Here is a 24,622-nt window from a genome sequence, read left to right as displayed (position 1 = left end):
AGAGGTACCAATAAGCTATCGTGAGGACTAAGTGAAGAATTAAGGGGGGCCCTCTCTTTTGCATCGTTAAGACAGTGGGTTGGCGAAACTCTGTGGGTTAAAACCAAGGACCATGGTCTAGAATGACACGTTTCCCCTTGGTAACCTACAATGTCCAACGTCTAGCAAAATAGTTGTCACTTTGTCCTTTCGACTAAACTATTACTGTAGCTTGATTGGATTTATCTATTTATCTTCAATTAAAAGGGAACAAAAACCAATTCTATGGCTCAACAGGTTCTTTTGTGTGGAATTTTCTTTGTCGGTTACATATAGATTTTTGTCTGCTTTGCTTCTCCTTTTTCCTCTATCAGATTAAAAAGAAAAAAAAAAATCTCAGGAAGTGAGGAGGGAAAGCTGTTAGAAAGGTGGATCGTTATATTTTTCTTTTTAATTTTAAACAGAAAAAACGTCTCATTTATGAAGGTTGAGAAAAGAAACCAAATTGAGTTGAATTTAGAAAGGAAGAACTTTTTGGTTTGGAGAGCAGATTGTAGTATAAAAATCCTGAGTTATCTTCTTCTAAGCTTGTGGAGAAGTTGAAGATGATAATGATGATGCGTCCAAACTCCAAAAGCCAATCCATCTCTCAGCTTAGATTTTCGACCTTCCGCATTTTATAATAAGAACATCACTCTCTTTTTTTTCGGTTAATGGTTTCATGGCGATGGGGATTTGGACCTCACCTCCTTTTTCTTTTTATAACGAGTAAATTTGGTTTTTCATTAAGAGCAGCCACCAGCATCTCATTTGGGTCAAATTTTGACCCAGAGTCCAAACCCATCCAACCCATCCCATTTACGACTGCTATTACCCCCACGAAAAGCGAAAAAAAATTAAAAAATCTAAAAATCGATTAAAAATTATAGTATTTGATTCTATTCAAATTAATTTTTTTATTCGATTGAAATCAAAAAATAAAAAATAAAAAAATTAAATATATATTTTTTAATTTATATATATATTTAAAAAAAAAATTTTAAATAATTTTATATTAAAATAATATATAAAAATTAAAAATTAATAAACTAAATTTAACATAAATTTTAATTTAATTTGAATAAATAAAAATTTAATTCAAATTTAAATCAAATTTTAAAATTTTATAATATTATATAATATTTAAAAAATCAATCTAAATTTATTTCGAACAGAATTATTGTCACCCTTAACAACCACTAAATTCTTTGAAAAAATGAAAAAAAAAAAAAAAGACAAATATTATCCAACCAAAGGGACCACGAACCCTTTAGTGCCTTCGGACCACCACCTGCCTCCAGTATCCTATGACTAGTTGAAGTTGATAAGGAAAAGATACTATCAATCACATAGGAAAATCGAAAAAGGTTTTGCAAACACAACTTTATCTGATCCTGAATTATCAAAAAGCAATGATTTTACAAGTTCCCTTCATGTATTTTTTGCTCCTGATTATTTAAAAATGTTTTTGTTACCTTAAAACGAAAAAAAGGATCCAAAGCAATTGACGTCAAAATTAAAACCAAGCAAGAAAATAGTTGCGCAATGAAAATCTTTATGAAAGAGCCGGAACCTGGCAATAACACCCCCAATTATAAATTTCTGTTTCCAAGATCCAAGTATAATAGATTGCTTAAAATCTTAAAAGTGGCTTCCGACAAAATACTCAGAAGAGGTTCAAACCCAGAAAATGATTATAAATCCGATTCAAAACGAAACCAACACCAAAGACATAATTAAATCCGATTCAAAACGAATCGGACACCAAAGACATATAGTAGAAGTAGATAAAAGAAATCAGACTACTTTCTTAGTCCACTTCCTCAATCTTTGGGCCAGCACCGCTTCCACCAGCTGGTACATCCTCATCCATGCCACCCATGTCAGCACCAGCACCCTGATACATTTTTGCAATGATGGGGTTGCAGATGCTCTCCAATTCCTTCATCTTGTCTTCAAACTCATCTGCCTCGGCAAGCTGGTTGCTGTCTAGCCATTGGATGGCCTGCTCAATTGCATCTTCAATCTTCTTCTTATCTTCTGGAGAAAGTTTGGCACCAATCTTCTCATCCCTCACTGTGTTTCTCATGTTGTAAGCATAGTTCTCCAGTGCGTTCTTTGACTCGACCTTCTTCTTGTGCTCTTCATCCTCAGACTTGTACTTTTCTGCCTCTTGAACCATCTTCTCAATTTCCTCCTTGGAAAGCCTTCCCTTGTCGTTCGTAATGGTGATTTTGTTTTTCTGCCCAGTGGTTTTATCCTCAGCAGACACATTCAAGATACCGTTGGCATCAATATCAAAGCACACAGTGATCTGTGGAACACCCCTGGGAGCTGGTGGGATACCTGAGAGCTCGAATTTACCAAGCAAGTTGTTATCTCTGGTCCTTGTTCTCTCACCTTCATAGACCTGGATCAATACACCAGGCTGGTTGTCGGAGTAGGTAGAGAAGACCTGCTCCTTCTTGGTGGGAATGGTGGTGTTCCTTGGAATCAAAACAGTCATGACACCACCAGCAGTTTCCAAACCAAGGGACAAGGGGGTGACATCCAAGAGCAAAAGATCTTGCACCTTCTCATTACCCTCACCACTCAAGATAGCAGCTTGGACTGCAGCACCATAGGCGACAGCCTCATCAGGGTTGATGCTCTTGCAGAGCTCCTTTCCGTTGAAGAAATCCTGCAGAAGCTGCTGAACCTTGGGAATTCTAGTAGAGCCACCAACAAGCACAACATCATGGACGCTGCTCTTGTCCATCTTGGCATCCCTCAAACACTTCTCAACAGGTTCCATACACTTTCTGAATAGATCCATGTTAAGTTCCTCAAATCTGGCACGGGTAACGGTTGAGTAAAAGTCGATACCCTCATACAAGGAGTCAATCTCAATGGAGGTTTGGGCAGTGGATGAGAGAGTTCGCTTTGCCCTCTCACAAGAAGTCCTCAACCTCCTAAGAGCTCTGGGGTTACCACTAATATCCTTCTTGTTCTTTCTCTTGAACTCCTGCACAAAGTGGTTCACCATCCTGTTGTCAAAATCTTCACCTCCAAGGTGAGTGTCTCCAGCAGTGGCCTTCACTTCAAAGATACCCTCTTCAATTGTAAGAAGAGAGACATCGAAAGTACCACCACCAAGATCAAAGATCAAGACATTCTTTTCGCCGACACTACTAGCCTTCTTGTCAAGACCGTAAGCAATGGCCGCAGCCGTGGGTTCATTAATAATACGCATGACATTAAGACCAGCAATGACACCAGCATCCTTTGTTGCCTGACGCTGTGAATCATTGAAGTATGCAGGTACAGTAACCACGGCATTCTTAACTGTAGAGCCAAGGTAAGCCTCGGCAATTTCACGCATCTTCATGAGTACCATAGAAGAGATCTCCTCAGCAGCAAATTGCTTGTCCTCACCCTTGTAAGAAACAACAATCATGGGCTTGTCACCAGGCCCAGAGATGACCTTGAATGGCCACAATTTAATATCACTCTGAACAGAGGCATCACTGAATCTACGACCAATCAACCTCTTTGCATCTGTAACACCAAAACACATTAGTTCACCCAAACAAATTCAAATGATAACAAAATAAACAGGACGGTAACCACAAAACTTCAATCTACAAATTGCTAATAATTTTCAAGCCATTGATGAGATGCAATACCTAATATAACTACTTAACTTAATCAAAGCTTATCTCACAACTCCAATTAAAACAGACACATCCAAAACTGTACCAAAAAATTCGATCTTAAAATAGCGAACAGTAAAGATTATAACCTAAGTTATTTTATACTTATTATGCAAAAACAATGATCACATAAAAGTATTCTAATTTTACATACTAGAACTATATTTAATAGAACTAGATTTAAAAAAATGAAAATTGAATAAAACTTCAATGTTGAGAACAATTAACAATAAACGAATATGATTATCAACAAAACAAATAATTTAATCTGTTTAAGACTAAGAGCCATAGATCAAACAAAAACTATAACTAAAACAAAAGCTAAACAAAACAGGTCTAACGAACAAGTCAAAATTCTCATTTAGGATAGTCCACAGTATTGAATAGATTTTACCTCAAGTTTCAAAATAAAAAAGATTCAGATCTGAACAAGAATCTAAGTTCAAGCTACAGTGGTTCCTCGGTAAATCTCAGCAACCTTAGCTAATAAAGTTCAGATCTCTATTTTTCTACTTATCAAAAACCAACCTACGCATAGATCTAAACAAGACAAATCCAGATCCAATAAAAAGACAAGATCTAAACTATGCAAAAGAAAGTAAAGTCCTAATAAAATGACAAAACAGAGTCAAGGCTTACCGAAGACGGTGTTCACGGGGTTCATGGCGACCTGGTTCTTTGCTGCATCGCCGATCAAACGCTCGGTATCAGTAAAGCCAACATAAGACGGCGTCGTTCTGTTACCTTGATCGTTGGCAATGATCTCAACACGATCATGTTGCCAAACGCCAACGCAAGAATAAGTGGTTCCGAGATCGATTCCGATCGCTGGACCTTCTCCTTTACCGGCCATTACTTTCTCTTCTTTAGCAGTGCCGACGAAAAAGAAAATAAAAAAGAATGAAGAAGAAAAAAAAAACGAATAAACGAGAAAAACAGCTGCTAACAATTAGGGTTTCAAGTTGCTTAGCAAGAAGAAAATAGTCTGTTTAAATAGAGGTCTTTTTATGTTTAGTTTCCAGAATGTTCTAATCCCCGGACTTTAGGAGCCGTCCGATCTTGAAACTTATTTTCTGCGATTTGTACGGGGCTTTCTAAATAGTAGGTTCTAAATATCCAGTAATTTCGTGCCACCTGTGTACAGTGATTTGATTGGATCTAGACCGTCCGCACAGATCTAATGTTCATTGGCTGAAAAAGGTTACGTGTAAGACAGGTGCATCTCGTTAAGGCTGCTCGTTAAGGCTGTTCTCATGGGACCGTCGCCGTCCAAGAAGATTCCACGGCGAAAAAAAAAAAAGAGAAAATCAAAGACTGTTTTTTTTCTCTGCTTTTACTTTTGTCTTTGTCGGGCAACACTTTGTTGTTTTTGTTCACGTGCTGAATTTATTTTGATGAAAGGGTATGGAAGTTACAAAGAAAATTGATGGATTATAATGCATAAAAAATTTACTTGAAAAAAATGAAAATAATAAGTTTTTTTTCCGGATATTTACTTGTAAATATAATTGTTTTGTTATAAATAGTGAATTTTTTATTAGCATAATGTCATGTTTGACCCCACGTCAATATATTAATTTCAAATACTACATTATCTCACGAGTTGATTTTGTATTTAAAAATTTTTAAAATACATGTACCAAATTAAATGTATATATACAATATAAAGACAAAATATGACATTAACCCTTTTCTATTTATGAACATAATCATACCATGTTTTTAATCAATGCAAATGTCTTTGTTAACTTAAGTGGTAAAGTTCAGAATAATGAAAAACATACTACTATTTACAATAAACTTCTAAGGCCTATTTACAAAATGGCAGATTTATTACCCTTTGTGATCCACCATATTGAATTTCTCTCAGAAGCATCCCAGAGGGTGGGAATTAATTGGGGGTAGATCCATAAACAATGATCTAGATCATCTCACGGACAAAACTGGGTCTTTACTGAAATGCCTGAGGTGTTACTAGTCAAGTCCCTAGCAGAGCTTGAAAACGAGTTGCAATTTGCAAATGAAAAATGAATCCCATGACCTCGAGTTGGGAAAACCACCAAATGCAGATGTCTCTACACGTTTGAGGCCTGAATAAGACGTCATGGCGGAGATTTGTAGGTCTTTCCTTCAACAAACAATGGGAGCTGCCAAGAAGACTGAGATTAATGAAGCTGAAGAGAAGCTTAAGAATAAGAGCCAAATGGTTCTCTGTATAAGCATCCTAGGGGTTCTTCATTAATAATTTGAAGAGAGAAGCCACATAAATAAAGAAATTGCGTAAATCCAGCAAGACGTATAAATTCGTATGAACTGTTATCTAAGCTTAATGCCACATGAAAAATATAACTCCCACTTCACTAGTCCATCACTTACTACTTTCTAGCTACCCATAACCTCAAGTACAGAAAGAATACCCGATCTCAGTTGCTATAGACCTATCAAGGAGGATTTCAGTGAAATTTACATAATTCTTCGAGAATTATATGTTTCCTTGAAGCTGTATTTGAAACAGCATGGACCACATGATCGACCACCTTTAACATGACACCCCCACTTTAAGTCCAAGACATTAGCTGCATGTCCAACACAATGCAGCCTCAAGCGCTGAAGCTGAACTATACGTTCAAAGCAGTTGCCTGAGGAAGTCAGTGCCCATCAATTGCTGCTAAAGCACTTAAGAACTTGTGCATGTAAAGCAAAAACAAAACAAACAGATATAAATAAATCTGAAGCAAAGCATCAGCAATAAGATGACATTTATAGCAATAATTTTTTGAAAGTTTTTAACAACATTCATTTGTCTCCATTTCTGAAACAACTCAGTCTACAAAACTATTATCTAAATGTCCATTGTAGGCAACTTTAAAACAAGTTAAAAATCCTCAATTGCCTTCATATTTTGGGTCAGCCATCACGTAATGATAAGCTATAACCAGAACGAAAATGAAGATTCCAAGGAAATTCGCAAAGAAGCCAAGGTCTTGATCGTCAATCATCTGAGACATTACAAGCAAAAGTAACAGATTAAATCAGTTTCCGAACATAAAAATTTAATCTTATTTCATGGCCAAATCAGGCTGGGAAAAAAAGACCATTAATGACATTTGAGGGAATGTGAATTCTAATTGACTCTGTACTCTTCTCTGTATCCTTATTCCTTAACCTAAAGTTTATTTTATCCAAACAGAAACCAAAAAGGCATATCAGAACACAGCAAACGCATATCAGAACACAGCAAACGGCCAAATCAGAACAAGAAACCCCCAACGATTCACTTACAATCCAAGTCATGAGTTAAAATACACGAAACCCAAACTGCCAAACACTCGAATTAAACACATTGGAATTCATTATTCCGATCAAAACTTAAAATACGAAAACAAAGTCTCTTATGAGGCAATTATGGATCATTCAAGGACCATTAGGGGAAAAGAGATTGAATCTTTCTTGAACTACAAGATCATGTAACCGAAAATTCAAAAGATAACAGTTAATAGTCGGTGATTCTGATATCAAATAAACGGAAATTACAATATTAATTATCTCAAAAACTTAACCTAAAAATTGTAAATAAAAAATTAAAGATATAGAAAATTGGGAAAAGGAAATTGTATTATTAAAGATCTAAAACAAGATTTAATTGTAAAATTTAGAACTCTTACGATGACAGCTTTGCGAGTAATGAAGACGAGTATCCCGAAGAATCCCAAAATGGTCAGAAACCAGAAAAACCCTTGAACAAGACTGTATATAACAAGAACGTTTTTTAAGTTGGCTTATAAACGAAGTCGTTTAAAACAATGTTTGTAAATAATAAAATTTAACTTAAAAAGGGATAAACAACGAATAGATGTGGCTGCTGGGATTCGAGCCCAGGTCTCCACGGCCACAACGTGGAATTCTTACCACTAAACCACAGCCACAAGTGGCAATTTTGCTTCAAATGATTTAAAGAATCTTGTGCTATCATTTCTAGCTTGAGATGTAATCCATTTTAAAATCTCAATTGTCTTCGTTTTACATCATTTTTTGTCATTACTTGACAAGCCAGCCAAGTACTGTAAGAAACCCCTCTTCTATTACCCTTGCATAGGAGAAGGCATCTTAACTTTTCTTTCAAACTAAGTTCATTTTTTAGTTGGAAGAAGCTTTTAGGTTTGATTTTTTTAATGTATTCAAATGGGTTTATTTGTGTTAAATTTAAAAAGTTTATCAAAAATTATTTTTTATACTATAACAAATTTAAATTCAAACAATTAAAAAAAAATAAAAAAAATTTATCTCCTAAGTCAATATTCATTGATTAAATTAAATTTATCACGAATATGACAATTTTATTTTTTTCATGCTCAACTACTTAACAAGTAAACAAATTCTTCTCATCCGACAATGATGTTAGAATATTGTGTTTCAAAATTTAACGTGAACTCTCAATCTTTTACAAAATCATAGTAACAATTTAAAATCAACACAATTTTCGCTCTAAAAATTAAATGGTTTAATATTACAGCCTGCTAAGCTGGAAAATGTTGTCTTCTTTTTCGGTTGTGATTATTTTGACTTTAAAAATCCAACATTAACCTCGTACTTTGTAATAAAAGAAAATTATCATTTTAATTTCATCAGAATGGTATAAGATTAAAATAAGTAATAATATAATAAATGCAAATGTAATAATTTTATTCACTTGTGAAATAATAATTTTACAACTATAATAAAAAAATTGTAAGGTGCAACAATGTTATGCTATTACCTTTTAATCCCTAACATCAAAAGGAATCTTCGACAAACCATCATTGCCGTTAGCATGGTCCATCAGGGTTCCCAACATTGTTATCACATCCAAAACCGGTACTCCGAGATACACCGAATCAAAATGAAAGCAACTCAACTCCTGTCTCCTGGGTACTTTCCTTGCATCAACCGTTTACTGTTCGATTTAATTTGAACCCAATAATAAGGGTTCTACTTCCAGATCGAAGTGTTTTTTTTTTTTTTAAATAAAAAGAATTTGTTAATTTGAGGATAAAACTTTAAACCCCTTTTTAAGGTTTTAAGAGGAGCCATGTCTGCAGGGGTTTGTGGGAAAAGGGTGGGATTTGAAGAAATATTCGGATCTTCTCCCAAGAGATTTAGGTGTTCCAGTTTTGAATCTCCGAACCCATCGTCGGATTCTGAGTCCAGACCCGATGACCCGGCTTCAACTATGTTGCAAATGTTCCCTTCTTTTGATCCTGAGGTTCATTTCTGTTCAAATGTTATTCTTTTTCGTTATTGATTTCCTATGTTTTATTTGGCTTTTGTTTAAAGATACTTGTGAAATTTTGATGTTTTGTTCCTTAAAAGGTTCATTTACTATCTTCTTTGTTTAAAACCTTTATGATGTGCTAAGCTTGTTTCATGATTCTGTGTTTAGTTAATAACAACCACTCTTAGAAATCACAACAATAAGATTGAAGATCTAAGGGAGAGTTTGAACGCTCTTTCCTCCGATCTTGAGGAAAGAAATAAACCACCACATAGCTTTGATTATGCGAGAACTGGAAATTGTACTGATATTCCTGTTCATGGGACTGCTACGTGTAAGTTGTTTGTTTAAATTGTTCTTGCTTAGTTGCTTTTGTTTTTCAGTCACTTTTCATCGTGTTAGCATGTCGTGTTTCATTTGAAACTGACGGTGGATTTTGTGCTTTCTATGTAAACCAGGTAGTCAAATGTCAGAACAGAATGTTGAAGATGTAGATAATATCAAACAAAAGTTTGATAATGGAACTACTGTTGATAGTCCTAAGTGGGTAGATTTGTTTGTGCACGAGATGATGAGTGCAACCAATATCAACGATGCTAGGGGGCGTGCTGCAAGGATTTTGGAAGCCTTTGAGGGAAGTATAACTGCCAACAAAAGAGTTGCTGAGGAGGTAATTTTGCCTCAATCTTTCTTCCAAGATGATGACCGACTTGTTTGTTGCCTCACTCCCATCATTTACATGCTGATCGATTTCTGTGGTACATGATTATGAAGCAGATGGAGTATGCTTCCTTGAAGGAACATTTGCAGAGCTTGTTAGATAAAAATCAGATTTTGAGGAAAGCTGTTGCAATTCAGCATGAACGCAATTTAGAGCAAGAGGGAAAGGAAAGAGAAGTACAACACTTGAAGCTCACACTCAGCCAGTACCTAGAACAAGTTCGAACTTTAGAGGTATTCATTTTTTTATTTTACATCCTGTTTTTTATTACTGTTTTTTTGGTATGGAATCTTTCGGTATCTGATAGTCACTTTGGGTCCTGATTAATTCGAAATCGAGCTGGGTCGAATCTTGTAAGGGGGATAAGCTCTCCCAAGTCTGTTTTCTCCATTCACAATACTCAAAACCGAGACTTTATTTAAGAGAAACCAAACTCCTTATCATTCGGATTAATAAGCGTTGATATTTTTTGTTTTTAATAACTGTTTCCAAACATACATGGTCCCCGTGCTTGTTGTGGTATTTGAAGATTCGCTTACACTGCTAGAGGGACAATTTATGGTATGCTTTATGATTTTCTATTCGTCATGCCATTTCACTACACAGGCCACCAGTAGCTCAATTCATATTGAACTTTTTTTTTTTTTTTTTTGTTTCTATATTTCAAACCTTCTCTGCCTAAGGTTTTAGCTGTAAGCCTCTAATTGTAGTGCTTGAGGGGGAAACAAACTCTGATTATAACTGTTTTTTGTTTTTTGGATTTAGCTGAACAACTACACCTTAAGGCTCCATCTTCAGCGGGCACAAGAAAGTAGCTCTCTTCAGGGGCAATTTCCGCATGACATACACTAACGGCCTTTGTTGTGTCATTATCCATTAATTTGGTGTTCCCTAAATAGCTAATTTTCTACTATTAATGGTTCATTTAAACCAACAAGCAACATGAAGATTTATACACAAGTTGTACTAATGTGTGTAATTTGTATAATTCAAGCCAAATATCAATTTATGCACCACTTCCGGTTTGAGTCACTTGCTGGTCTTGATTTGGGAGGGAGTCTACTTAAGCGCCTTAGCTTGGCTTAACTTTTTATTCTTAGGCTCAGCCTGTGCTCGATCAGGTTCAAACCGTTCATGGTTCCTTTAAACAAATGAGTTGCAATTGTTATGTATTGATTGTTCAAGACAATTCATTTTGCAATGGCTGCATGAACCGTACGAGACATATATCCCATTTTACATGCAAGGCTAATATATATCAACCAATCTCAGATAATAACTTTTGAAGGGCCTCGGTTGCAAGAGGAATATACAAGCAATCCTGGCCATCGGGATGCCTTCTGGTCTTAACAAGCTCATGATCTTTGAACTCAGTCAGGTGAGCATTCAGTGTAACCTGGCTACTGACAAGGAATCGTTCTCGAGAGACGGAGTACAGATTATCAATTGCCATCCCTAAAAGATAAAAAGTGAGTATATTAGGACCTAAAATGACATAAATGATACTCCAAATCCCAAACAACTACTTGCCTTCATCATCAGGATGAGACAGTTGATGTTCTGCAAGAATCCTGAAGACACTCTGAGCATTAGGTGTCAAACTCTGTAAAACTATTGCAGCTGTTTTGGCACTCTGGTTACTACTGCCATGTGCAAGAATCATAGGAAAAAAGAGACCTTCAACCTTGTATGGAGCAAATGTAGGAACATGATACCAGTACCAGTTAAATTGTGTATGAACCATCTTCTTGTCCCACACTAACATCAAAACCAAGTTGCGGTTATAAGGATCAATGACATGAAAATCTTTAATATTCTAAAATGCTAAATATCTTCATTCCTTTCAAGAAGGGAGTTATATTACAACATTTATTGGAAACCACATAAGAGATTACTAAAGACCCCCCAACCTCCCAAGAAGGATCCTTTTTTCTGATGATTAGCATGACGACAAACACATTTCCATTTACTAGGTTTGTCCTGGGTCACAAGGAGAGACCTTCAAGCCTAACACAACATCCGACATTGTTCAAGACAAGAATGAAACATTTTCACTATTTGAAAGTTATATAACAAAATAACTGCTATCACCCTATCTGATTTTTCTTTCTCATTAAAGCATACAAAATTATTGCTATGAAAAGCACACAAAACATTACCATATTCTTTGCAGCATCCAAGAAAAAACTGCAGCATTATCAGAAACATATTTGGCTAAAAAATACTTTAAAAAATAAATTTAAAGACCACATTGCAACACTATCAAGATTACCAATAACAATTGTTGGCAACACTTAAAACCGACGAGTCATGAGTGAGCTAGTTACCTATCTATTGATTGACAGTAGAAACAAGAGTTTACTTACAAAGAGGTGCATTCACATGGTCAATAGAGGCAACAACACGAATATGAGAACAAGAAGCAAGTTGTGCAAGATATTGCTGAGTTTCAGGATCTCTTAACCCAGGCCCATCAATATTGTGAACGATAATACATATGAAACTATCATTCTCCTCCATCTCTGGTCCATCCAAAAACGCTAACAGATCATCCATAGATCGAGAACTAAATGGCTGTTGAACCTTAGGCAAGTTCCCTGATGGAATCCTTCGTTTTAATTTCAATTGTTCCCATAGAATCTCAGCTAAGCCTATTATAACCTACATTAAAAAAAAAAAAAAAAAAGAGCTCAAGAAACCTTTATTGAAAAAGAAAAAGCATTTTAACATTAGAAATATAACAGCTATTAAACTAAAAAAGCAGCATTGGAATGTTATGTAAAGAAAATTGCACCTGCTTTATATTAATTGATTGAAGGTAGCCATTGATTACAACAACAGAATACTCTGTCAAAGCTGTTGAAGCAAAATCTTCAATCAATGGCTTTTTTGATCCAAACCCATACATTAAAAGGCCAAAACCACATCTGGAAAAAAACTCAAAAACACAATTAAACAGTGGAACATTAGGCCAATATCAATTTCAACGTAACATCTTGGAATTGAAAAAAAAGGGACTTTAAAATACCTTAGCTCAAAAACCCATTTTGGGTATAAACTTTTGTAACTGTTTATTAAAGCTTCAATGTCTTTCTGATGCTTCGGTTCAATAGTAGCTGCAGCTGCTCTGAGTTCCTACAATGTTAAAAATAACCGATGAAAATCGAAAGCTCTAGATTAGGTTCTGGTATTTAACGGGAATTTGAAGGTAAGTTAAAGCACCTGTTCGTCGACGACGTTGATATCAGAGAGTTTACGTGCAGATTTTTTTCCAGAACTACCCAGTTCTTTTGCCAAGAAATAATTTCTTGAGAACCCGAATTCCTCTTCCTCTGGATCGTTAAAATCCATGTCTTCCGATCCGCTTTAAACTGTAAAAAATGCAAAGGTGAACTGAAATTGTTGTGAACTATGATACCAAACTCCAAATTAGAAAAAGAACACTTAAAAACATGGGTGCCCTAGCCCCTATCGATTAGGGTCTCTTCCCGCCATCTTCATTTCGGGGCACCAGACTGGATATACAAGTCAGTACTGACCCGGAGTTGTTGGGCCTGCCCATTTTCCTCCGCATATGCTAAAAATATAAAAAAGCAAAGTGGGAAAGCAAAAATAGAAAATCTGGGAGGGAATTTGGATTTTGTGGAAACATTCCACCTAAGCAATCCGAGGAAACAACAGTTCACCAAGCCGATCGATTGGGGAATCGAGAGCCGTAGATGAGAACTGAATCGACGGTTCGAAAGCGCACAAATACACATGACGTGGATCGATACATTTCGAGCTCCAACCAATAAAATCAAAAGCCACGGATCACTAATAGTTACTGTCGATAATGTTCCAATCCAACGGCACATATACTCCTCCCTTAGGTAATCCCGAAAACACACCCCCACAACCTCCCTATTTAAACCGCTTCCAACATCTTCTTTTTCCAAACAGCTAAAATATTTTTCAGTTTATTCTTCTTCTCTCAAGAACTCCTCAAAACAATGTCGGGCCGTGGAAAGGGAGGCAAAGGATTGGGAAAGGGAGGAGCCAAGAGGCACAGGAAGGTGCTTCGGGATAACATTCAGGGCATCACCAAGCCGGCGATTCGAAGGTTGGCACGTAGAGGTGGCGTGAAGAGAATCAGTGGTTTGATCTACGAGGAGACACGTGGTGTCCTCAAGATCTTTCTGGAAAATGTGATCCGTGATGCCGTTACCTATACGGAGCACGCTAGGCGCAAGACTGTTACCGCCATGGATGTTGTGTACGCTCTAAAGAGGCAGGGCAGGACTCTTTACGGTTTCGGTGGTTAAGTTGGCTTTAGGTTATGATTAGTTGGATTTTGTAAATCTTTGCTACAGTTTGTTGTAAGCTTTTGTTTGGCTATCTGTAGTTTGATGTTTTAGGTTTGCTTTAGTTTGTTTTAGTAAATTGTATCTTGATCTCAATCTGCAATGAAATTTGACTCAGAATTTCATTCCAAAATCCAATTGAATTTTCAATATCTGCTTTTAAATATTCGATTTCCTGGTTTCATTTTCTAGGGCACCTTTTAAATTTGGGTATTAATTTGTATTTTGGGTTTTATTGCTGTTGTGCCATTGGACTTGCACCATCTTTGTCACAACCCCAACCGCTACGGCCATCTGCAAGCCGGCCCGCGGTTGCTCTGCCCTGCTTACCGGAATTATGTAACTTGAACAACACGGACAATTCGAAGGAGGAGTTTAGGGTCTTAGCTTGCCACCATGGCCTTAGGAACGCGCTCTCAGCCTAATCGAGTCAACCAGAAGCACAAAAAAATCCCAACTCAAGCTTTTCATAATGTACCTTGTTGAACTCATGGAACGCTCTTGAAGTCATCGGGCAAGAAGGAATGGGCTTCCTTTCATTAACAGGCTTGGCAAGCGAGTGTCAGGATCGAGTTGCTGGATCTGGAGCTTTCCAGGCCTAGAGTCCATTGGGTGGAGTCTCAGGCCCACGGAGCTATGTCTGCATTGTCCACCATTCATGACGATATTTCCCACGTGGCAGAGACCGTAAGGGAGACGATGATCGCCTTGCCCTTCCACAAACAATAGCGGGGAGGGAGTGAGCAGCAGATGATAGAAAATGTGGGCCATCGATGGAGACTGGTCAATCAAGGGTGGTAAAGATAGTACCACGTTCAGTGGCAGTCCTAATGGATCGTGGATTTGTAACGGAGCCCAGAGTACTGGGCCATTGCCACTGTGGCCCAAAGGGTTTGCATCCTGTTCTCATGGCAGTAGTGATGATATATATTCTTATCATCCTGTTTTTTGATGAATAAAAAGCCTTTGAAATAGGGACAAAACTTGAAGAATACTTGCTAATCAATTTACAATGAATGGTCAATATCAGCAATCAATATGCTTTGTACAATAATTTTAATGTCAGCGATTCTATTGTTAGATTCCATCCCATTTTGCTTCTGAATTCTGCCACTACAGCAGCCTCATCCAATTCCTGATTTAATTAAAAAAAATGCACATTAATGGCGTTACAATTTATTTAGGAAAAATGTGAATCTATGACCAATATTTGATGGAAAAATGCACATTAATCCTTCGTTTTTAACGAACCTTGCAACGGCCACTTAACTGCTGGGTGCTCAGTCATTCTACCACCTTAACTCCATCTACCAATCATCCCCAAACCAGAATACTGGGATAACTGCAATTTATTCGTTTATCCAAAAGAAGCATACCAGATGCTACATGGTGAACATCCTGCTTGTAGCAGTACAAAGAAAACAGATTAAGCAAACAGGAATGTTCTGATGTTCAACCCCAAGCATTACAGTGATCCCTGTTTACCAAGTCCCCAACTATATTCTTTGATGCCAGAGTCTGAATCTAACAGCTTCATTAACAAAAGGGAACAAGGCAGTGCTAGTTTTAGCTAGCCCTGCCTTCCAAAATCTCTCCAAATCCCTTCCCCATTCTGATACCCAATGAAAAGGGATAGCAAAGTTTAAGTAATTTTCTCCAACCCCAGCTGGTATCCTGGGCTGGTGAAATTTGCCAAATAGTTCTGTCCTTCTGACCTTATTTTTGGAAACGTTTCTTCACTATTGCATGAATAACAATAGAACAGTTCAGAAAACAGAAATCCTTATCGCAGGAATCTTACCACCAATGCTTTTTAATTATGAAAGTGGTTAAGATTTAAAACCGAATCTAAAGTTTGACACGTTGCAATTTCACTACAGGCAATAAAATGGTAATGATAATCTCATTAATATCTAATGAAGGAATAAAGATTAGAAGGGTCCCGAACAAGGGAGCTTCACTCCACTAAACAGAGAGTATATGCCACTAAATGGCATCTACAACAGAGAAAAACCAAAGAGACACTGAAAAAAACTCCTTATTCTATACGCAAACAGGACAATTTGATTATAAAACCTACGACAGATCAACTTGTTTAAGCATCTGTTAACCTCCGTAGGGACCAGCCGGTGACTAGTGACTATTGGCTCAAAAGTAAAAGATTTATATTTGATAATATGATTCTATATATTTTCAGTGAATAGGATAATGCAATTTCATTAATAAAGTGAATCAGATGATTTTACCTCATTAATGAATAAATTTTTTAAAAAATATTAATTTTTGTATATTTATTTTAAGGATTGATTTTTATTCATTAATGAAGTGACATCATCTAATTTATTGATAGTATATAAAATTTATAAATTGAGAATATATCAAATATAATCTCTTAATTAAAATCCAATATCCCATTGACAAGGACTGGCATTAACAACAGGATCACTTCATCAATCAACTCTATAAAACATAGTCTAATTTGTCTCCGCATACAAACAAAGCTTCAGGTTGTGAAATTTTACATACTAGGCAGCTTTCAGTGGGACTGGTACTGGTACTGATCCTCAACAGGCAACGGTAACCATGCAACATAACGTAAACACTATAAGAACCTCGTCCGATGGAGCCTGGCAAGGCGACAATCCTCTAAACCACGCCTTCCCATTACTTATCGTTCAAACAATCTTGGTTCTCTTCACCAGCCGCTTCCTTGCCTTTCTTCTGAAACCTCTACGCCAGCCCAAAGTCGTTGCCGAAATTGTTGTACGTTAACTTGATTGATTCTCACAGGATGGTTTACAATCCCATTTTCATTACTTGTTAGTACTACTTTTATTTGATGTTCTTAAAATGAAATGTTTCTCGTGTTTTCCAGGGTGGAATTTTGCTTGGCCCGTCTGCTTTAGGCCGTAACAAAGATTTCTTGAACTTGGTTTTCCCTTCGTGGAGTACACCAATACTCGAATCCGTGGCAAGTATTGGTCTTCTCTTCTTTCTCTTCCTAGTGGGACTTGAACTTGATCTAAGAACAATAAGTCAAAGCGGTAGAAAAGCTTTTAGCATAGCCATAGCTGGGATGTCGCTCCCTTTCATTTTGGGAGCTGGACTTTCCTTCTTTCTCCGAAAAGCTGTAAATGGAGAGGATAAGGTAGGTAATGGCCAGTTCATCTTATTCCTAGGCGTGGCTCTTTCCATCACAGCTTTTCCTGTCCTCGCCCGCATTCTAGCAGAGCTCAAGCTACTAACGACGCATGTGGGCCAAACCGCCATGGCTGCAGCTGCATTCAACGACGTTGCTGCTTGGATATTGTTGGCCTCGGCCGTGGCCCTAACAGGCAACGGCTCAGGTGAAACTCACAAGAGCCCCTTAATATGCATATGGGTTCTTATTTCTGGAGTTGCTTTCGTTGCTTTTATGTTAATTCTGGTCCGGCCCATGATGAGCTTGGTTGCTCGTCAGTGCTCTGCAGAGCAAGACTATGCTATTGATGAAGCTTGTATATGTTTGACCTTGGCTGGGGTAATGTTATCCGGGTTCATGACAGACCTTATAGGAATCCATGCAATTTTTGGTGCATTTGTATTTGGACTAACAATTCCTAAGGGAGGCGCATTCGCAGCAAAATTGATAAAAAGGATCGAGGACTTCGTAGCTGGTTTGCTTCTTCCGCTTTACTTTGCGTCTAGCGGGTTAAGGACGGACGTGGCTAAAATTCAAGGCGTAGAGGCGTGGGGACTTTTGTTGCTTATTATATCGACGGCTTGCGCAGGGAAGATTCTTGGGACGTTCGTGGCGGCGATGCTGTGCATGATTCCCGTAAGAGAGTCATTGACGCTTGGCGTTTTGATGAATACCAAAGGGTTGGTGGAGCTCATTGTTCTCAACATTGGCAAAGAAAAAAAGGTAAGTAATTAGCAGGAAGCCTATAATCTTTTGCCATGAAGTTTCTCAGGTTACTAATTAGCAGGAAGCCTTGGGATTCAATGATATTGTACCTTCAACAGTTTCATCTACGGTGCCTATTTTAGTAGTATTTTTCTTTTTCATACAGATCAAATGCAGTAGAGTACCGAATTTTTTACTCTCCTAGAGTGTTATGTTGCAGGTCGACATCCAAAATTTAAGATCGGTTTTTTCTATCATCTGATACAGCATTATTCATTTAAAATGTTGATCATATTGTGCTTAGACTCACATCAATTTCATGTTCTATAGAATTTCAGGTTCTGTTTGGTTAATATTTTTGTTATTTGATTTTTTTTTTTTTTTTCAATAGAATTTATGTTAATGTAGGCAATATGAAATCGTTTTCTAACTGATCTTTATGCCTGCCTAGTAGTGCTCTGAGCAGGACACAAGTGGCAGTTCTTTTCCTGGAATCACTTTTTGGATTTGGAATTTAGATATTCTATATGTCTCTTGTCCTCCATTTAGAATGAATAAGATTCCCGGAAAGAAATTGAAAAGCTACATAATTTGCAAAAGAACCCTCTTGTCTCAATCATAATCATATTCAAATCAATCTTCAGCTTTATTCGCTTTACACAAAGATGAGTAATTAGCTTATAATTGTCAACCAGGTTCTGAATGATGAAATGTTCGCCATTTTAGTCCTGATGGCACTTTTTACCACTTTCCTGACAACTCCAGCAGTCATGGCCATATACAAACCTTTGCGTCGTTTGGAACGAGCATTGCCCCCAGCTCAAAACTCAGAAGATGAGCTTCGAATCCTGGCATGTGTCCATGGAGCTGGCAATGTACCTTCACTCATCAACCTTATCAAGTCAATCCACACCACCAAGAAATTCCCACTGAAGCTATATGTCATGAACCTTGTAGAGCTGACTGATCGATCTTCATCTATTTTGATGGTTCAGAGGGCCCTAAAGAATGGTTTTCCCCTCGTTAATCGCCTATGTCGAGGCAGCAAACATGACCAAATTGCAGCTGCCTTTGAGGCGTATGGCCAACTTGGGAGAGTCACCATCCACCACTCAACAGCAATTTCAGCGTTGTCAACAATGCATGAAGATATTTTCCATGTAGCAGAGGATAGAAGGGTAGAAATGATCATCTTACCTTTCCACAAGCAGTGGAGAGGGGAGGGCGAGGAGGCAATTGAGAATGTCGGCCATTGCTGGAGAGAGGTCAATCAAAGGGTGCTAGAAAGCGCACCGTGCTCAGTGGCAGTTCTTATAGACCGAGGATTCAATAGTTGTCCGTCAGAGCAAGCGGCAGAACCCGCCACCGAAATGCCAAAAAGAGTAGGCATTCTGTTCGTAGGAGGACCAGATGATCGTGAAGCTCTAAAGCTCAGTGGGAGAATGGCTGGACAGCAATTAGCTCATGTGACTATTGTGAGGTTCCTCCAAAGGGATGGGAACAGAAGGGAGAAGGTAAATATACAAAATTTTATCCAAAATTTTCAATTATCTACGCCTTTCTTTCTGTTCTGAGGAAATGCAATTAGCAGGAACTGGACGAGATTGCATTGGCAGAGTTTAAAAGGTGTAATGGATCTGTACAATACGAAGAGAAGGAGGTCAACAGCGTGGCAGAGGAAGTGCAGAGGATAGGAGAAAGCAGAGTGTATGAAATTCTCGTCGCTGGGATGGGGCAGCAGCTCCTATCATCTATGGAAGTAACAGGAAATAATACGGAGAGTGAAGAATTGGGAGCTATGGGAGATATTCTGTCTTCAGCATATCTAGGCAACTTTCCATCTACCCTAGTGATCCAACGACGAGAAGGAACAGATGACAATGAAGGCACCTTCTCCAACATGTTATGATCGTATATCTGTTATGGTGAAATGGGATGATAAAGTGTGGCTTGTTGATCTTTTAAGTTATTGGAATCTTTAGGTCTTGAACAGGTACATGTCCAGCCCAGAAAGTGAACCAGAATCCAAATCTAGAACCACGAAAGTTAGGAGAATCACTAATCATGTTAATAAATAAACCTTTACGTCCTCTCAAATGGTTTCAAAATTTTCATGTTCCTTAATGATAACTCATTTAGAGATACTGTAAGATTTGCCTCGATTGCAAATGAAAATTTACCCAGTGGAGCTGGAAATAAATGTCGATATGTCTTGGGGCAGTGTCTTTTGCTTAAGCGCCCACATGCAGTGAAAGCTACAACAGCAAAGGCAAATCTTATAAGAATTAAACTTCTGGACAAGAGTTATGCCATGACAACAAGAACATGTTTTGCATCCAGGTTAATTTGCAAATTAATCTTCCATTACTTCATAGTTTTGGTCAAAACATGAAACAATTCTAAATATTACGAGAAATAAAATAAATAAAAGGATGAAAAATTCATTAACTACAGTTGGTACAGATCCAAAGCAATTTTGAATTTTCATGTCACAAATAATGTTTCCTCACTCACGACAGTCCTATTTCCATCACTCACAACAGTCCTATACTCCTATTTCCAACCGTGCAATTAGCCCTTTCCATCCACGGTTTTACAAATATAAACTACCATCAAACACGAAACTTACCCAAACAATTACAAAGTAAAATTATTAAAGATTAAAAAAAAAAAAGGAAAAAAGGGGCAAAAGGGTTGCTAAAGATATACTAACTTCATGAAAAGCATCCCCCCTTCCACTTGGAGATCTAATTCACAAACAATTTTTCTTACCAGCTGTGCTAAGGTAGAAAAAGTTCTACCCATCCCCTGCGTGCGTCATCCCAGCAGGTATCAATTGTGTGCTAATTATTTTTTGTGGGTAAGGTACTGATAACTGTAACATCATTCAGAGTTCAACCTGGCCACACATCAGACTATTTTATTTATGTCTGGAACTCATATGAACATGATCACGAAATAGAGACTTATACAATAAGAAAATAAGAAAGTGAATATATAAGAAATTAACCTTAAAGAAAGCCTCCACCCGTCCATGTGGCATCTGACTTTCCATTGTGACCAACAGCTTTTTTGTCAGATGCACCATTATAAAAATGATCACATCCATCATCCTTGGCATCATTCCAGCCAGCCCAACCATCATTGCTATGAGAAGCAGTCACTTTTGTATTATCTTCCTTCCTATTGTCTTTTGCATCCCAGTCATCCCAAGAACTTGAGCTATAAGAATTATAATTCCCACCAGAAGAGGATTGTCCTCCAGTAGTAGAATTCCATCCTTTATTCTCCTTTTTAAACTCCTGATAATATCCATTCTTCTCGCTATCATTTCGTTGCCAGTTATTATTTTTCCAGCCATCCTTAGTGTACTCCTCAACCTTCTGTGAAGCTATTGCCATGACCCCTTTCATAATCCCCCATGTCCTCTGGCCAATCTCACTTGTCTTTGTAGTGACAACATTGACAGTTTCGTTAACCCTGGTATCATAGCCGCCTTCCTTAACCTGCAAAAAAAGGTGCGTCATGCCCTTGTCTATGTAATTTCAAATTCCCCTATCCTTATAACTAGAAATATAAGGAAAGCAAACCCATCAAGTTATAACAATAACATCAACAGTTTAGCCAAAACAAAATGCCAAAACCAAAGCAGCATGTTTTTCTCAAGGAATCAATTCCAGGTATGAGAGTTTGACTTGAATGTAAGGATAAGCTCTTAGGGCCATGAAGAGCAGCCCTCAAGTCAAAAACTGATTTCCTTTGCAGAATAAGAATTAAACAGTTGCAAATTCTTAGGATTTGAAACAAACAGATAGCAAAAGGATTAATGATTCAAAGAACTCAAATTTCTAAGTTTTATTTCTAAAATAGAATTGGCCCAAACGTTCTATTCAGTATTTCATATATCTTCTGTCGAACAGTTATATAAGCCCAGCAGTCTCATTGTTTAAAATTAATAAAGAATACTAAGACTCCAACAAGTTAAAGGGGCATCTTAACCTTAAAAATGCCTTGGAATATTCAAAAGAGCAGTAGAGCACAGAAAAGCAGAGAATTCTTAAGTAAGAAATGACAAGTCAGTGAAATGGAGTGAAAAATAATTTCCCTTTAGTTTGGACGTTAGCAAAGCAATTAAGAGAGAAATGAAATGAAATTATAGGTTCATCAACTTTAACTCATTGATTGAGAGGCATATTTTAAAGTTGAAGAATTTAACTTAGGAGAGAAATTTGCACCTATAATTTCCTCCTTTTTCTCTCCTCACTTGGTTATCCAACAACAGATGGTGAAACTAGGTGTACCATGCAGAAGATTACCAACTTGACCAAAAAAAAAAAAATTCTGACCTTAATGGTTTCATTATACTTACATATATTTTATTCAATAAAATATAAAGAAATTAGCTTGCTAATGTCCAAACTAAGTGTGGAATTTGAATGTTCATCGTGTATTTTGTATAAAATCATACAAGGATATATAAACATAATTAGCTAGAAGATTCTTTATACAAAGAAAGAATTTATGTAAAGGAGCTTAACTCTAAAATGCAACTCATACATCACATTATCTATAAAATCATATAAAGATAGCATCTAAAAGAATATTAGAATGCAGACATGGACAATAAAGATTCAACAACAGTGAATATCATCATTAACCAATGTAAGATATCAAATTGCAAAACAATCAAAAATGAAATCAAAATTAAAATTCCCTAAAAATACCTTTGAGGTGAACTCCTTCGTTCCTGCTTGGACAGCATTGGCAGCAGATTCTGCTGCGGATGCAGCTACTAAAGATAGCCTCCCAATCCCCTGCACCAAACAAAAAATTAACCAATACCTAATAGTCATCACACCATAAAAAAAAAAAAAAACCATTTAAGGGGTAGTCTCTTAACCTGAGAAACAACAGAGAGCACATCCCCCTCAGAATTATTATTCCTCTGGGTAGGCATAGGGCTCGATCCAAACCCAACATATTTTCCTCCTTGTGAAGGTGCCAGCCCTTCAGGCCTCAATTCATTCTCCGCCATCTTTCTCGCAAAAAAGCTCTCCTTATTTGCCGCTGAGGCCTCCAATTGGGATCTCGTGTACATATCCTCCGTGGACCTCGACCTCACCGGAGCACCTCCCATTCCACCACCATGAATATTCCCTCCTCTAAAATCACTCGCCGATTGATTCCTCCTCATATCGCTTGAAGATCTAAACGAATCGTCATTGTCCCAACTATCCCACCCTCCATTATTCGAATAATTACTGCCTCTGCCACCACCACCGCCACCGCTCAACGGCGGCTTTCTACTACCAGCACCTCCATTGAGAGTCTCCTTTACAACGGGTGGATCCCGCCAGGGACAGCCCTCGGCTAGGGCTTGGATACGATCGCGATAAATACTGGCAGCATTGGTGTTATATTTGGTCACGATATCGGTTTCTTTAGGGATCCCGTATTTGGCCAAAAAAGAGTTGAGCTGCTCGTTACCACCCGACTCCATTTTCTTGATCTGAATCTCGGACCATGAATCCATGGTAACGGATCGGACGAATGAGATGTGGACACCTAAGCCACGGTGTTTACCGGAGCACTCTAAGCACATGAAAATACCGTAGGAAACCGAAGCCCATTGGGGATTCTTTTGGTTGCAATCGACGCAAGTTTTGTTACCTGGCTGTGATTGGAGGTCGCGTAACCGTCTGGTTGCCGCCATTTTTTAATCCGATCTGAACCGGATTCGGCAAAAAAAAAAAAAGATCGAGGGAAAAAAAAAGAGAAATTGTCAATAAAAACGATCTATACGAGAAAAAAAAAAAAAAAAGGACAAAAATTAATGGAATGCTAAATCTCTGGGTGAAGGGGGAGGAGAGCACTGACACCATCAAAACATGCTAGCGGAAGGGTTGTACGCGATTTTGGTTTTTTTTTTTAAGCGAAATTGCGGTTTCCTGTAACAAAACACGTGTCGTTCGTGTGAAAAAAAAAAAAAAAAACTCAACTCGGTTGTGACTCGTCTGTGCACTTTGTAAAGCTGCCCCACGTTGGCCGATTCTTTGTACCGAAAGTGGATGGTGATTTAGAATTTATTATAAAAAAAAAATCTAATTATTTTCAGCTGACTGAGATCTTTACTGTGAAAATATTCGCATTCAAGATGAGAGAAAAAACAAAAACAAAAACAAAAAAAAGGGCTTTTGGAAGGTATTGGTATTAAATCTGAGGAATTAGCAGCCCGCGCCACTAATCATGGATTTAACTAGAGCCCAAGGCTCGACATTTTTAGTCAGTGGGTCTTTCTATAAAATGTAGGCCTGCCCTTTGTAAAATGGTTTACAGAAATCAAATCAAAATTGGCATAACAAATACGAAGATGATGCTCTAAACATTTGATTTACTGGATACATAGCTCTTTACAAATGAAACCTAGTTCGTTAAGAGCCCAAGCCTGCAACCAAAATCCAAACGAAAATGACTGAGTACCAGGAAAATCTATAATTACCATGTTTGTTCCAACTGTGATTTGTGTGCTTAGAGTTGTAGTTTCTGACGGATTTTGCCATCAGAGGGACCAGCATAAAGCATTCCTCCATCCATATCTGAAACCAAGGATGCAATCTTTGCATGTCTCCTGCTGCCCATTTTAATATTAGCAACTATGGTGATTCTTTCTTTTAACCAAACCTCTATGATCCCACAGTTCGTGGCTGTAAA

At 37.5% G+C, this 24,622-nt stretch overlaps 7 protein-coding genes and 1 non-coding gene across 11 annotated transcripts; 3 read left to right on the top strand and 5 right to left on the bottom strand.

Annotated features, from left to right (window-relative positions):
• Positions 1-1,694: 1,694 nt before the first annotated feature.
• On the bottom strand, positions 1,695-4,674 carry LOC111295678 (heat shock cognate 70 kDa protein 2-like). The gene is made up of 2 exons (XM_022889286.2): positions 4,350-4,674; positions 1,695-3,555 (listed from the first exon to the last, which is right to left on the bottom strand). Exons 1-2 carry the CDS (start codon positions 4,561-4,563, stop codon positions 1,829-1,831), a joined length of 1,941 nt encoding a protein of 646 aa, XP_022745021.1. The 5' UTR covers positions 4,564-4,674; the 3' UTR covers positions 1,695-1,828.
• A 1,229-nt stretch (positions 4,675-5,903) lies between these two features.
• On the bottom strand, positions 5,904-7,570 carry LOC111295679 (dolichyl-diphosphooligosaccharide--protein glycosyltransferase subunit 4A). 2 transcript variants are annotated; one of them, XR_016327855.1, is made up of 2 exons: positions 7,376-7,570; positions 5,904-6,394 (listed from the first exon to the last, which is right to left on the bottom strand). XR_016327855.1 is itself a non-coding variant. In XM_022889287.2 (2 exons), exon 2 carries the CDS (start codon positions 6,707-6,709, stop codon positions 6,596-6,598), a length of 114 nt encoding a protein of 37 aa, XP_022745022.1. In that variant the 5' UTR covers positions 7,376-7,460; the 3' UTR covers positions 6,441-6,595. The 2 variants fall into 2 exon arrangements, 1 of the variants encoding a protein (XP_022745022.1); XM_022889287.2 differs by lacking the exon at positions 5,904-6,394 and adding an exon at positions 6,441-6,709 and having other exon boundaries at positions 7,376-7,460.
• On the bottom strand, positions 7,565-7,636 carry TRNAH-GUG (transfer RNA histidin (anticodon GUG)). Its single transcript has one exon. It is a non-coding gene; the product is annotated as a tRNA-His (tRNA).
• Positions 7,637-8,597: 961 nt separating this feature from the next.
• Positions 8,598-10,714, top strand: LOC111293871 (uncharacterized). Of its 2 annotated transcripts, XM_022886906.2 has the most exons (5): positions 8,611-8,952; positions 9,130-9,295; positions 9,420-9,631; positions 9,739-9,915; positions 10,448-10,714. In XM_022886906.2, exons 1-5 carry the CDS (start codon positions 8,779-8,781, stop codon positions 10,532-10,534), a joined length of 816 nt encoding a protein of 271 aa, XP_022742641.1. In that variant the 5' UTR covers positions 8,611-8,778; the 3' UTR covers positions 10,535-10,714. The 2 variants fall into 2 exon arrangements, with proteins under 2 accessions (XP_022742640.1, XP_022742641.1); XM_022886905.2 differs by lacking the exon at positions 10,448-10,714 and having other exon boundaries at positions 8,598-8,952; positions 9,739-10,164.
• A 110-nt stretch (positions 10,715-10,824) lies between these two features.
• Positions 10,825-13,460, bottom strand: ORC2 (origin recognition complex second largest subunit 2). Of its 2 annotated transcripts, XM_022886904.2 has the most exons (7): positions 13,222-13,460; positions 12,905-13,053; positions 12,711-12,817; positions 12,477-12,609; positions 12,049-12,343; positions 11,213-11,440; positions 10,825-11,137 (listed from the first exon to the last, which is right to left on the bottom strand). In XM_022886904.2, exons 2-7 carry the CDS (start codon positions 13,031-13,033, stop codon positions 10,941-10,943), a joined length of 1,089 nt encoding a protein of 362 aa, XP_022742639.1. In that variant the 5' UTR covers positions 13,034-13,053; positions 13,222-13,460; the 3' UTR covers positions 10,825-10,940. The 2 variants fall into 2 exon arrangements, with proteins under 2 accessions (XP_022742639.1, XP_022742638.1); XM_022886903.2 differs by lacking the exon at positions 13,222-13,460 and having other exon boundaries at positions 12,905-13,215.
• A 149-nt stretch (positions 13,461-13,609) lies between these two features.
• LOC111293872 (histone H4) lies at positions 13,610-14,158 on the top strand. Its single transcript, XM_022886908.2, has one exon. It carries the CDS (start codon positions 13,675-13,677, stop codon positions 13,984-13,986), a length of 312 nt encoding a protein of 103 aa, XP_022742643.1. The 5' UTR covers positions 13,610-13,674; the 3' UTR covers positions 13,987-14,158.
• Positions 14,159-16,476: 2,318 nt separating this feature from the next.
• Positions 16,477-20,111, top strand: LOC111293852 (cation/H(+) antiporter 20-like). Its single transcript, XM_022886870.2, has 4 exons — positions 16,477-16,788; positions 16,901-17,929; positions 18,607-19,425; positions 19,503-20,111. Exons 1-4 carry the CDS (start codon positions 16,609-16,611, stop codon positions 19,818-19,820), a joined length of 2,346 nt encoding a protein of 781 aa, XP_022742605.2. The 5' UTR covers positions 16,477-16,608; the 3' UTR covers positions 19,821-20,111.
• Positions 20,112-20,332: 221 nt separating this feature from the next.
• Positions 20,333-23,902, bottom strand: LOC111293853 (putative ADP-ribosylation factor GTPase-activating protein AGD6). The gene is made up of 5 exons (XM_022886871.2): positions 23,789-23,902; positions 22,812-23,637; positions 22,636-22,725; positions 20,922-21,417; positions 20,333-20,810 (listed from the first exon to the last, which is right to left on the bottom strand). Exons 2-4 carry the CDS (start codon positions 23,622-23,624, stop codon positions 20,923-20,925), a joined length of 1,398 nt encoding a protein of 465 aa, XP_022742606.2. The 5' UTR covers positions 23,625-23,637; positions 23,789-23,902; the 3' UTR covers positions 20,333-20,810; position 20,922.
• Between the last annotated feature and the right edge of the window lie 720 nt (positions 23,903-24,622).

The sequence above is a fragment of the Durio zibethinus genome, chromosome 14, assembly GCF_047325235.1.
Source record: "Durio zibethinus cultivar Kanyao isolate XHJ-2024 chromosome 14, ASM4732523v1, whole genome shotgun sequence".
NCBI classification, from domain to species: Eukaryota; Viridiplantae; Streptophyta; class Magnoliopsida; order Malvales; family Malvaceae; genus Durio; species Durio zibethinus.
This window is presented reverse-complemented; position numbering and strand designations above follow the sequence as displayed.

Bases quoted from the DNA above. Each gene is read 5' to 3' on its own strand.
- LOC111295678 (XM_022889286.2), bottom strand. From the start codon at position 4,563: ATGGCCGGTAAAGGAGAAGGTCCAGCGATCGGAATCGATCTCGGAACC. The intron at 3,556-4,349 runs GTAAGCCTTGAC...TTGGTGTTACAG, and splicing joins CCCCGTGAACACCGTCTTCG to ATGCAAAGAGGTTGATTGGT.
- LOC111295679 (XM_022889287.2), bottom strand. From the start codon at position 6,709: ATGATTGACGATCAAGACCTTGGCTTCTTTGCGAATTTCCTTGGAATC.
- LOC111293871 (XM_022886905.2), top strand. From the start codon at position 8,779: ATGTCTGCAGGGGTTTGTGGGAAAAGGGTGGGATTTGAAGAAATATTC. The intron at 8,953-9,129 runs GTTCATTTCTGT...TTCTGTGTTTAG, and splicing joins TCCCTTCTTTTGATCCTGAG to TTAATAACAACCACTCTTAG. The intron at 9,632-9,738 runs GTAATTTTGCCT...ATTATGAAGCAG, and splicing joins ACAAAAGAGTTGCTGAGGAG to ATGGAGTATGCTTCCTTGAA.
- ORC2 (XM_022886904.2), bottom strand. From the start codon at position 13,033: ATGGATTTTAACGATCCAGAGGAAGAGGAATTCGGGTTCTCAAGAAAT. The intron at 12,818-12,904 runs GTGCTTTAACTT...TTAACATTGTAG, and splicing joins TCAACGTCGTCGACGAACAG to GAACTCAGAGCAGCTGCAGC. The intron at 11,441-12,048 runs GTAAGTAAACTC...TTTTGATGTTAG, and splicing joins CCATGTGAATGCACCTCTTT to TGTGGGACAAGAAGATGGTT.
- LOC111293872 (XM_022886908.2), top strand. From the start codon at position 13,675: ATGTCGGGCCGTGGAAAGGGAGGCAAAGGATTGGGAAAGGGAGGAGCC.
- LOC111293852 (XM_022886870.2), top strand. From the start codon at position 16,609: ATGCAACATAACGTAAACACTATAAGAACCTCGTCCGATGGAGCCTGG. The intron at 16,789-16,900 runs GTACGTTAACTT...CGTGTTTTCCAG, and splicing joins AAGTCGTTGCCGAAATTGTT to GGTGGAATTTTGCTTGGCCC. The intron at 19,426-19,502 runs GTAAATATACAA...TGCAATTAGCAG, and splicing joins ATGGGAACAGAAGGGAGAAG to GAACTGGACGAGATTGCATT.
- LOC111293853 (XM_022886871.2), bottom strand. From the start codon at position 23,624: ATGGCGGCAACCAGACGGTTACGCGACCTCCAATCACAGCCAGGTAAC. The intron at 22,726-22,811 runs GTTAAGAGACTA...TGTTTGGTGCAG, and splicing joins TGCTCTCTGTTGTTTCTCAG to GGGATTGGGAGGCTATCTTT. The intron at 21,418-22,635 runs GTATTTTTAGGG...CTTTTTTTGCAG, and splicing joins CGAAGGAGTTCACCTCAAAG to GTTAAGGAAGGCGGCTATGA.